This window comes from Odocoileus virginianus, chromosome 1 (genome assembly GCF_023699985.2).
Source record: "Odocoileus virginianus isolate 20LAN1187 ecotype Illinois chromosome 1, Ovbor_1.2, whole genome shotgun sequence".
NCBI classification, from domain to species: domain Eukaryota; kingdom Metazoa; phylum Chordata; class Mammalia; order Artiodactyla; family Cervidae; genus Odocoileus; species Odocoileus virginianus.
The window spans coordinates 7,593,233-7,605,430 of NC_069674.1; the positions used below are offsets into that span (position 1 = coordinate 7,593,233).

Consider the following 12,198-nt stretch of genomic DNA (forward strand, 5'->3'; position numbering starts at 1 on the left):
CCCACCCTGGCATTTGGAAGAAACTATCTGAGAAGTCTGTCCTCCGCAGCCCTGACAAGGTCTTGTCCCATCTCATATCTTCACTACTTTTCTTCTTGCAGCACCAGGCCTGCTTTCCTTTGTTCAAGCCAGCCCACGAGCAAAAGCCAGCGGCCGTGTCATCCTGACAATACTCGTAGAAGGGAATTCTTTTTAAGCACTCCTGGCACACACCTTCTCCATGGTATTGGAACCCATGTGTGAGGAACAAAGAGGACTGTTTAGTCTGTCTATTCTGACAACGGGGCAATTCTGGCTTCTTTTTGAAGCTTCACAATGCTTAGCAGGCAAATCCTGGTAAGAATTCATGATGACAAGAGCTTCCTGGAAGCTGATAAATAACTGTATTTGGGGGTGGAATATGTATAAACAATCAAACACATGATGTTTCCATGATGAACTGTTACAAATCAGAAGCTAGGGTTGGGGAGGACCAGAAAGCCTTGACTGGACATTCACACATCACAGCAAGTTGTGTCTAATATAATAAAAGCAACCACTTTGTTTTAGTTTTGCAGCTACACTTCTGTCCAGTTTGCTCCATGTCGATGGCTCGCTCTGCCAAGTGTTTTAAATCCATCATCTTGCAAGGAATTCTCTAAGTTAGGTCTTGATTTCAGATGTGGGGAGACTGAGGAACAAGGTTAAGAAAACTGCTGGGCAGAGGCAGTGATGGTATCAGACACCAGGCTTCCCGCCCCTGCCTCGCCCCTTCCTGTCTTGGGCATCAGCAAAAGTCAGCCATCACTTTGGAGACTCATCAGTAGGTCTGGAGGTGTCTCAGAGATCTCGCCCACTTCATACCTTAGGGGTGAAAAAGCAGAGACTTGGAGAGCCTTACTCAAGCAGCCCGACCCTCTGGTAGAGTGAGGAGGGGGACCCATGGGCTCCCCACCACTCAGAGCCATGTGGACACTGAATTTGCATCCAGTTAATTTTTCAGCTGACCGCTGCATCCCTTCATTTTAGTGCTATGCTTTCAAATGGCCACTATTATTATCTGCAGAAGTGGTAAAAATCCACTGAGCTTTCTTAGACTACGTACACCCCTAAAGCCTGGAAGGCTACAGGGTTGTCTGTATACATACATGGTTGGGAGAGGAATCTGTACAGTTCTAGGTAATCTTTTAATATTAGAACGCGGATGGTGGGGCTGCAAGACAGATGAATCACAAAGGCAGAAGCAAGGAAGTGATTTGATCAGATCATCCGACAGTCACGTTGAAGATATCCATTTAGGCATTATTTCCCTTAAATGCTGAAGAGTCAATAATGCTATACTCCTTCCCTTCAACTTATTTACTTCTGGCCCCGAGCAAGAATACAGTGGTACGTTTTGAGAGCCTTGGAAGTGCTAAGTACTCTGTGTTCACATGCTCCTTCACTTCCTTAATTCCCCAACTTCGTCACCAGCGATGGTCTGTTATTAATTCCCATTTTACAGATGAGAAGACTGAGGCTTAAAGAAAGAAAGCATCCTACCCAAGACAGGGCTTTGGACTTTACCTGAATCCAGGTGGTCCAAGTGCCAGGGGTCGGTGGCGGACGACATGGGTGACAGGGTGAGCGGGGAGGCCCCGCAGTTGGATTCCACCAGCTCGCCCTGGATGTGCACGTGAGCTGAGGCGTTGGTCTGCCTCAAGGCCGCCTTGAGAGGGGCGATTTGGTTGAACTGGACTCTGGAGAGGCACCCGGTGAACCCCGGGGTGTTGTACTTGTGGATCTCTTGGTCGATCTTTCCTGTTTCTAAAAGAGAAAGAAAGAGGAAGTAAAAACCATGTCCTGCCCACCAGATCACAGCTGTAGTATACTCTCATCTTTAAATGCGTGTGTCCAGATCTTACTCTTGGCTTTCAGTTTAAGATATTATGTTCTTTCGGATGAAACATTAATGACTTGATAAGGCTTTAGGGCTGGAGACTTCACTTTAAATGGACCTTCTTTGTCACTGGAGAACATTGTAAGAAGGGTAAGACTATATCTGCTAAAATAAAATACATCCCTAATTACCTTCCAGTTACTTGAGATGTTGCTGGGACTAACAACACTCACTTGACTGTGACTGACTTTTCACCTCTTTTCTGATGCCTCAGTGATTCATATATACGGAACAGCCTTCCCAGACCTCCTGGTAGATTAGTTTCCTTTTGCACCTCTTATTTTCTTTTTTTGAATTTTTTTTTTTTAAAAGAAAGAAAAAATGATTCTTACAGCCTATAATCCTGGAGAAGGGAATGGTAACCCACTCCAGTATTCCTGCCTAGAGAATCCCACGGACAGAGCTTGGCGAGCTACAGTCCCTGGGGTTGCAAAGAGTCGGTCGGACACGACTAAGTGACAACACACACACAGCCTATAATCAGGCATTTTCTTTCTTTAGAATCCGGTCCTCTGGGAATTCTGAGGCTTCCAGAATCCCAGCTAGTGTGGGAAGGGCGTTTTGAGAGTCAGGAAAGTTTCCTAACTCAATCACAAACATACAAATGCATTTAAAAACCATCACCTCCCCCAAACCTGTCAGTTAAGCCTCTTCTCCTACACTAGCATTCAGATGAGGGGTGAGTCTGGGTGGGGGCATTTCCAAAGTACTGTTTGAATTAATATAATCACACATGGGACTTCTCTAGTGGTCCAGTGGCTAAGACTCTGCACTCCCAATGCAGGAGGCTCGGGTTCAACCCCTGGTCAGGGAACTAGATCCCACATGCCACAGCTAAAACCTGGCGTAGCCAAATAAATAAATAAAAAGAAATCACACGGGCTTCCCTGGTGGCTCAGATGGTAAAGAATATGCCTGCAAGGCAGGAGACGCAGGTTTGGTACCTGGGTCAGAGAGATCCCCTGCAGAAGGGAATAGCAGCCCACTCTAGTACTCTTGCCTGGAGAATTCCACGGACAGAGGAGCCTGGCTGGCTACAGCCCATGGGGTCGCAGAGTCGGACATGACTGAGCGACTAAGTACCCACACACACACATCTTCATACCAGTTAAGCAAAAGCAAGTGTCTTCTTGACCATGGCCCTGGATTCTAGAACCTACCAAGCAGAATGAGTGCTGGAGTCCTAGACCCTCTTATTCCTCCTATTCCGTGGTGGTTCCTGGACCAGCACCATTAGCATCACCTGGGAAGGTGTTAAAAGCTGGGACGGTGTTAGCATCACCTGGTGTTAGCAGCCCTTTGCACGTCAGCATGCTTTCCAGGTGATCCTGATATTGTTAAGGTCTGAGAACCACAGCTAAACTATGGGCAATGATGGTGCAGGGCTGCGAACCCAGGGGGTGGGCAACCAGCTCTCCAGAGAAGAGCACAGAGCTTGTATTCCAGGTGGGAGACTATGCTAACATGATGATGACCTTTTAAATACAAGGACGAGGATGTGAGCTATTCACCCTTCCACTTGAACTGTGGAAAAAAAAGACTTTGGAAAACAGGAGCTAGATACTTCTTTAAAAAGCTGGATTCAGAGCAGGTGATGTTTCTAATGGGGGAATGAATACAGGTGAAATAGTCTTATATAAAAATTTACTCCCCCATTAATTAAAGAATAAATCAGTGGCGAAGGGAGCTTTCAGACCTTGAGGGCACAAGAAATGAATGTATTGATTATTCGTCACATTAAAAAATCAGTGTATTGACTGACTTGCACTATCCCATGTAAATTTTGATTAGTAGAATAGATGACAACTGGGGCGACGATGATGAAGACAGTAATCCTGCGGATGCTAATAGGGTCTCATTTAGACAAGTACATAAAGAAATTTTAGTTCATGATTCTCCATATTTTCCTCCTGCTGCAAATTTCAGTCTGTGACTCAGAGCTAAAGCACATTCCATTGAAGATGGAGAAGCAGGGTGCACCCGCCCTGTGTACAAAAGTCCTGCCATCAGGACATGTCCTGAGGGTTCCTCTGATGACCAGGAAGAGGCTCTGGTCCCTCCGACACCTGTGCTGGCTTGTTCCTCTCTTCCTCCCTCGCTTTTTCCTCAAGGCTTGCAGGCTACACTGCGATCCATCCTTCGGCTCCTTGTCTGTCCTCAGAATTTCCGGTATTTGGTTTCCACCCCTCCGCACTGGCTCAGAGGGTAAAGAATCTGCCTGCGATGCAGGGGACCTGGGTTTGACTCCTGGGTTGGGAAGATGCCCTGGAGAAGGGCATGGCAGCCCACTCCAGTGTTCTTGCCTGGAGAATCCCATGGGCAGAGGGGCTGGCGGGCTGCAGTCCACGGGGTCGCAAAGAGTCAGACATGACCGAGTGAGGAACACTCATACCCTCCCTTCAGCCATCTGCCTTCCCCCGGACCATCCTCACACCAAGGAGACCTGCGAGGACTCCGATCCCAGGGTGGGGAGGAGGAGCTCAGCTCCCTGCTATCTCTCTGGCTTCATCCGTGGTGGTGGCACCACAATAAATAGCCACTGGTGGCAGGAAGCTGGGAATGACCTCAGCTCCACCAGCTGCTTCCTGCCAATTAAAGGAGGGTCAGTTTGGCCTGTCCAGCTTTGGAGCAGGGTTCCAGAAGGAAGATTCTGGGACTGGTGGCTACTGCCATCTTGTGGGACTTCAGGTCAGTTCCAATCAACTCACTTCATCACAGGTACTGGCCACATGACGCAGAAGCAGGAAGGTAGACAAATACAAGGATTCACCCTCAGCAGCCTTCCTCCAGAGAATCTTACCCACCCAGGGACAGAATCTGCATCTCTTACATCTCTTGTATTGGCAGATGGGTTCTTTACCACTAGCGCCACCAGAGAAGTGGAGGAGGGCATGGCAACCCACTCCAGTATTCCTGCCCAGAGAATTCCGTGGACAGAGGAGCCTGGTGGGCTATAGTCCATGGGGTAGCACAGAGTTGGACACGACAGAGCAACTTAGCACGCATGCATGCACGCACGCACCCTGGGCAGCCCACAACCTCGCTGGGGAAGAAGGATACAACCCACTAACTCGACTTGTGAACACAAGCTATCTAGTAACAAGTCAGTTATTTGTTGAACCCTTAAAATGTGCTCAATGTCCCATGCAAATTGGACATTTAATTCCTAGAAATACCCTTGAAGGAGGGAGCATTGCTGTCTCTGTGTAATGTGTGAGGCAATGAGGCTTAAGATCCATCCCCTGCTGAGGCCAGGCAGACCCCAGGGCTTCAACCTCTACAATGTTCTGAGCAAACCTTGTGCTTGGTAAAATGATTAAAGTCTATCCCCTGGAGGAGGATATGGTAACCACTCCAATCTTGCCTGGGAAATCCCATGGACAGAGGAGCCCGGTGGGCTGCAGTCCATGGGGTTACAGAGAGTGGGACACATCTGAGCGATTGAGCACGCCCTCGGTAAACCAGGGAGGCAGGTTTGCATGGGGTTCTGGAAAGCACTTCAGGAGGAATAACACTGCAACTAGGGTGTTTTTGGGTTTTGTTTTTGGTGATAAGAACACTTAACATAAAATTTACCCTCTTAACAAATGTTTATGTATACAATACAGTCTTGTTAAACTTACAGGCACTCTAGGACTTCTTCTTACATAAGTGAAAGTATGCACCTTTGACCAACATCGCCTGATCCAACCCCTCACCCCAGCTCCTGGAAACCATGATTTCACTCTTGGCTTCTACGACTTTGACTATTTCAGGTGCCTTATGTAAGTGGGATCAAGCAGGATTTATTCTTCTGTGTCGAGTTTATTTCACGTAGCATAATGTCCTCTAAGTTCATCCACGTGGTAGCAAATGGCAGGATTTCCTTCTTTTTTAAGGCTGAATAATACTTCACCATATGTGTATATTTTATTTTCTTTATCTGGTCCTCTGTCAATGGATATTTAGGTTGTTCCCAGGCCTTGGCTATTGTGAATAGTGCTGCTAGGAACATGGGAGTGCAGATATCTGTTCAAGGTCTTGATTTCAATTCTGTGAACATACCCTAAAGTAGAATTGCTGGATCCCATAGTAGTTCTATGTTTAACTTTTTGAGAAACCTCTGCACTATTTTTCACAGTGACTAAACAATTCCCCATTCCCACCAACTTCTCCTGATCCTCACCAATGCTTGTTATCTTTTGTAGAACTAGGTTTTGGGAATGAAAGGAAAGAGAACTGCAGGTTGAGTCTGCTGTGAGGTTTTGGTTCTGGGACCTAGAGGCCTCAAATGAGGTCAGAACTCAAGGTCAGATTGGGAAAGACCTTGAACATTGCATTAAGATGTTTGTATTTCAGTAAGAAACTCAACGATATTTTAGCTGCAGGGGATTGTGGTGGGAACTACAGTAGGTATTAGATTAGAAAGATAATTCTAGAGGAGCACAAACATTGCTCTGAGTAGGTCTGCCAACACCCTGGGCAAAGACAGGGGTTCTTCTCTTTGCAGTTGGGCCAAGGCGGAGCTACGCTGTGGATAAAGCGCCCCACTCTTCACCAGCATCCTCTTGTCTTTGCCCAGCCACTGAAGAATCTATAGAGACTCCGTTTTGGATTTGTTTCCTCTGCTAGAGAGGTGGGTAAGAAACTTCTGATCCTGGTTACCTTTCATATGGTCCTTGACACAGTTTCCGAAACTTTAAGATGGATAGGCTTGGGACTTCCATCCCAAGCAGTGGGGTCCAGTGCCTAAGACTCCTCCCTCCCAAGGCAGGGAGCCTGGGATTGACCCCTGGTCAGGGAAGATACCCACATGCCAAAATTATAAGAGCTGTGCAGTCAAATAAATAAATGAATATTTTTAGAAAGGGCAAGCTTCTGATCACACCCCAGAAAATGAGTAGTCTCACAGCTGTATATACCTGATGGTTCCCAATTTACTGTGGGGTCCCCACTTCTTAAAGAGCTGCCCCCCCACCGTTTCCTTCTGACCTCAAGAGGGGTAAGTGACACAAGGCAGATGGCCAGAGGGGATCCCAAGGCAGGGGGTTCTGACGAGAACCAGGAACCAGGGGGACAGAGGGAGGCAGGGGCTCTAGGGGCCAGGCTCTGCTTTAGCTTTTCCCCGTCTGTGCTTTCTCTCTTTTGGGGAAAATCCCCAGGGTTTCAACTGTTGTTCTTTTCCTAAAAGGCGGCTGGGTCACAAAGACAAGGGCTCTGATGCCCAGGAAAGCAGAACCAATACTTTCAAGCCCGGACAGTGTCTGGATGTGCTTCTAAAGACCCTTGGCTGAGACCCGTTCCCCCTGGGGCCCACGAATGCAACGGACGCTCTTGTCTCTTCAGGGCCAGATGGTTCCAACTCTGGACCATGTGATAATGACATTAAGAGCTTCCACTATAAACCAAAATTGTTTGGTACTGGGTTGAGTACTGTGTTGAGTATTTTACAAAAGTACTTTTGAGGTACTGTGTTCAGTACTTTACAAAATTATTTATTTATTTGGCTACAACAGGTCTTAGTTGCGGCACTAGGGATCTCTGGTTGTGGCCTGTGGGATCTAGTTCCCTGACCACGGATCGAACCCAAGGCCTACTGCCTTAGGAGCACAGAGTTTAAGCCACTGGACCACCAGGGAAGTCCCTGTTTAGTACTTTTTATGCAGTATTCCACTGTTTTCTAACAGCCCTGTGAGCCAAACAGGATTATCCCCACTTCACAGATGGGATGCTTTTGAACTGTGGTGCTAAGGAAGACTCTTGAGAGTTCCTTATCAAGCCAGTCAATCCTAAAGGAAATCAGCCCTAAAAGAAATCAATCCTAGATAACGCATTGGAAGGACTGATGCTGAAGCTGAAACTCCAATACTTTGGCCACCTGATGAGAAGAACTGATGTGAAGACCCTGATGCTGGGAAAGACTGAAGGCAGGAGGATAAGAGGGCGGCAGAGGATGAGATGGTTGGATGGCATCACTGATTCAATGGACATGAGCTTGAGCAAGCTCCGGGAGTTGGTGATGGACAGGGAAGCCTGGTGTGCTGCAGGCCATGGTGTCACAAACAGTCGGACACAGCTGAGCAACTGAACACCACCACAGATGGGAAAACTAAGGCTTGGAGAAATTAAGGTTTTGTCAATGAATGAACATTTATGTTTCACACAAAAAAGCAGAGAAGTCAGATGTTTCATATTCTCAATTGCTCCCTGAAAAAGAAACTATATTATGGAGTTTTATATTCATTTGGATTTCAGCATTTCTATTGAGGGACTCTTCATAAGAATGGCACAGTGAGGTTTCGTTTTTTTTTTAAAATTTAAATGACTATTAGAGACTCCTTTAAGACCATTCATTGTTCATTAGTGAGTGGGCCAATAATAAAGACTTTTCAGAATGCTGTGACTGATATCAGAGCCTTTCCAGCATCAGTTAAAGCACCAGCAAGTTCAGTCAACACTTGTCTGGGATAAAAATCTATACTATTTAAGAATATCTAAGAAATGACAGTAACACTATCATTTTAGTGCCTTTGAGCTCATTAAAAGTAAATTACGTTAATCTGTGAAATTGATTGCACTGGTGTTCTACTGAAATCAAATATTAAAATACGATTTACTGTAAGAAGCTACCTTCTGTGTGGCGATGTCTTGGCTGAGGGCTAATCTGGGGGAAAACCTGCTCAAAGCATGCAAATTTCAGAAATGCAGCGCAGTCACTTCTGAAATTAAGTTCTCAAGCTGTCGTTAGTACTTTAATGTCTTGTATTCATAGTGATATGGGTTATAGAAAATAGCCCATTTAAAATACTGATGCAATTCCGGGTGAAATCTTAAAATGAAATGCTCTTGACAATACTTTTAAGGAGGGTGCAGTAATTACACCGCAAGGCATTAGCACGCCTTCCAGGCTCTTTCTTACTCAGTTGCTGAATACGAGTGACAGGCAGGGGTGTTTGAGAAATGAGAAGAGGAAAGGGCACTTGAGGAGCAAGAAATGCCCGGAGAAGGAAGCCAGCCCGGTCGAGGACCTGACTGTTCAAGGACCTGGAGGACACCCAGGAGCCTCCTCAGCGACGGGACACGCATTGTGATCCGACTCACAAATACATTTCTCATTTCCCTTCAAGACGATTCAAAATGCATCTATGCAGTCTTTCTGAGTACCACATGGGATCTATTCACTGGCTGATTTTTGTTGGGCTTTACACTTTTTAGAATTTTCTATTAATATCCCTTTCTTGGAGGGATGTGATGTTATGAAATATGAAATATCACTATTAACTTAATGTCTTACTTTTTATGAAACAGAGCCAAGAGCTCTTAGAAGGCTGATGAGACCTGATGTAGGTTTTTGCTGAGGCTATGCTGTGTGCCCCTCACTGTGCCAGGGGCTGAGGGGGCCAGCCTTTGAGAATTTCGGGGATCAGAACCGGATGGCAGAGCTCCCCTTAGCTCTGCAGAGTCTGCAGTTACCATCGGCCCAAAGCATCATCATCCCTCCTCCAGTCCGACCCTCACCTCTCGGGAGGAGTATGTCCCACTGACGGCGCTGGAGGTGGTTTAAGGTTACTCACGGACTGGATGTTAAATAACATCCAATCTCGGGGTGACAAAGTTAATTCCTCTCAATTTTCTTTTCATCCTACAAAGATAGGGTCTTAGGTCCACTCTGGTTGGGACTGGACTGTGTTTTCTTCCACCCATACCTACTATGTTCCCTTTTTAACAAAGAAAGAATGGATCTGGACACTTCTGGAGGCAAGAGTGTAGAACTTCACATAATTTTCATAGAATATATTTTTATAACCGCCTTATCATTATAGCAAGCACTACGGGTATTTCATTTCATGGGCACACTATAAAATTTCCAAAGGAAATTATAAACATGCATGCATGCCAAGTTGCTTCTTTCATGTTTCTTTGCAACCCTATGGGCCATAGCCCACCATGCGCCTCTGTCCATGGGATTCTCCAGGTAAGAATACTGGGTGGGTTGCCATGCCCCCCGCCAGGCAATCTTCCCGACCCAGGATCGAACCCATGTCTCTTACATCTCCTGCATTGGCAGGTGGGGTCTTTAACACTAGCGCCACCTGGGAAGTCCTTTTAGCACAGATTTAAGCTTCCCAGATAGCTCGGTTGGTTAAAGAATCCGCCTGCAATGCAGGAGACCCAGGTTCGATTCCTGGGTCGGGAAGATCTGCTGGAGAAGGGATAGGCTACCCACTCCAGTATTCTTGGACTTCCCTTGTGGCTCAGCTGGTAAAGAATCCGCCTGAAATGTGGGAGACGTGGGTTCGATCCCTGGAAAAGGGAAAGGCTACCCACTCCAGTATCCTGGCCTGGAGAATTCCATGGACTATATAGTCCATGGGGTCGCAAAGAGTCAGGCTGACTGACTTTCACTAAGTAAAAAATGGTTAAGTCCATTTAAAGAAAAGTACTAAGTAAATAACAGTAATGTAGGTAAACAGAAATGGAAAATATGTAACCGGAAATGGCAAAAAATTATACCATTGGTCCTCGACCCCTTGATTCTCGGTGTTAGTGGCCTCTGTTCCCTTCAGGTGGGATTCCACCTTCCTCCCTGGGAGCTGTGATTCTCCATCACTGAGAACACCGTGGTCCCCGCGCCCTTCAAACGGAGGGCTCCAAATGGCTCCCCCTCAGATCCTGCTCCCGGCTCTAACCACTTGGCCCAGGCGTGCTCCTTCCCTACCCTTACGGGCCAGAAACCTGAATTTGTGCCTCCACTAGATTTACAGTTTCTGTGAGAGCTAACGTCGCTCATTCAGCCCCTGTGTCCCACGGACAGTCTACACCTGGCCTGAAGCAATCGGCCGGTGACTGCTTGCTGACCACACCGAAACTCTACCTTAAATGTCCGTCATGCAGTTTGCTTGTGCCGGAAGGGCTGAGCACTCTGGAAATTTAGGCACAGCAAGGTTCACTGGGGGTCAGAGTTCATCAGCCTCAAGGGTAAAGAGCTGTGGAATGTGGCCTTGAAAGAGGAAGGGGAAGTAGTGAATTTAGATCCAGGAGACCACTATACATTTATTTCCAGAAGTACTATTACTTGGAAGTCTGTCCATCTCACTAAGAATGCACTGGTCTCTGAAAATACTATTGTGTGGCTCTGACACCGACTCTTTGGCTAAAGGTGAATATCCACTGTTACATAAACCCTCTAGAGCACGGCTATATGGGGCCTAATGAAATGAGTAGGAAGTGGGCTTGAACTCGCCGCCACGCTGAAGATGCAAATAATCCTTGGGAAATCAGGCTGGGACGAGGTTGGTGAGCACTCATCTGGTGTAGACTTGGAAACACGAGCAGGTCCTGCGGGGCTGGCAGTCACCCTAGGTGGGGAGGGGACTCCCGGGTTAGTGTTGAGTACCTGGGTTTCACCTGAGAGTGTAGCTGATGTGGGTATGAGGGTGGCTGCAAGCTTCCCATTTGGCCATAGCTGTAATAACGGGAGCCTGAATGGGTTTCAGAATTTACTATTCCTAGAATAAACAAATGGGAAATAACCGAAACAAAAAGATCCGTCCCCCAAACCCCAACCAAAAAAGTCAAGAGCATTCATCTAAAAAAGCAAAACCAAACCAAATAAACCTCATTCCTCAATTTCAACATGATTAAGTCATAAACACTAGGCAAGGCCCTGAAATGCTGGAATCCAGGTCTAGCCTCAGCTCCTGCCCTTACAGGCAATGTGTTTTTATCAGCGACGTCTTGCTGACCAGCTGCCTTTCAGATGAACAACTAGAATTAAATCCATATACATAATTGATGTATAAATTATGCACCCTGACATTTTATTAATCCCTGAAAGAAAGACACTAATGAGATTTTGTTGTATCTATTATATGCTTTTCTCTTTTATGAAGGAAGGCAGGACTAAGATATGCAGGTGTAATTTAAACAGCTCTTGACCTGTGACATATGCTAACTCAATTATAAACGGCAATCTGCAGGCAGAAGCAGAATCTTCTATTCCTGCTACAAGGTCTGTGCTGTGTTTAAGTTTGTAAATCCTTTCCCAAGGATTGAGAAAATGAAGTTGTATTTTTTTTCAGTAACATCAGTAACAAGAAATGTCTTAATGTGAAAATGGCAGCTCTTTTGCAAAGACAGACTGTTCCATTTGTCTTTGTATAAACTGATTACAGCCCCTCAGTTTTGGGGGACAAATCTATACACACAGGAACACATATCTATGTCTATACGTATAAAGAAGATAGATGTAAGCATATATAGATGTATGTGCGCGCGTGTGTGTGTGTATATATATAGAT

At 46.1% G+C, this 12,198-nt stretch overlaps 1 protein-coding gene across 1 annotated transcript in view; it reads right to left on the bottom strand.

Annotated features, from left to right (window-relative positions):
- Positions 1-12,198, bottom strand: part of CNTNAP2 (contactin associated protein 2) — a 2,220,467-nt gene that overhangs the window by 35,833 nt on the left and 2,172,436 nt on the right. The window contains exon 23 of the mRNA XM_070460949.1: positions 1,546-1,785. Coding sequence (XP_070317050.1) covers positions 1,546-1,785 — 240 coding nt within the window. The remainder of the gene's footprint in view (positions 1-1,545; positions 1,786-12,198) is intronic.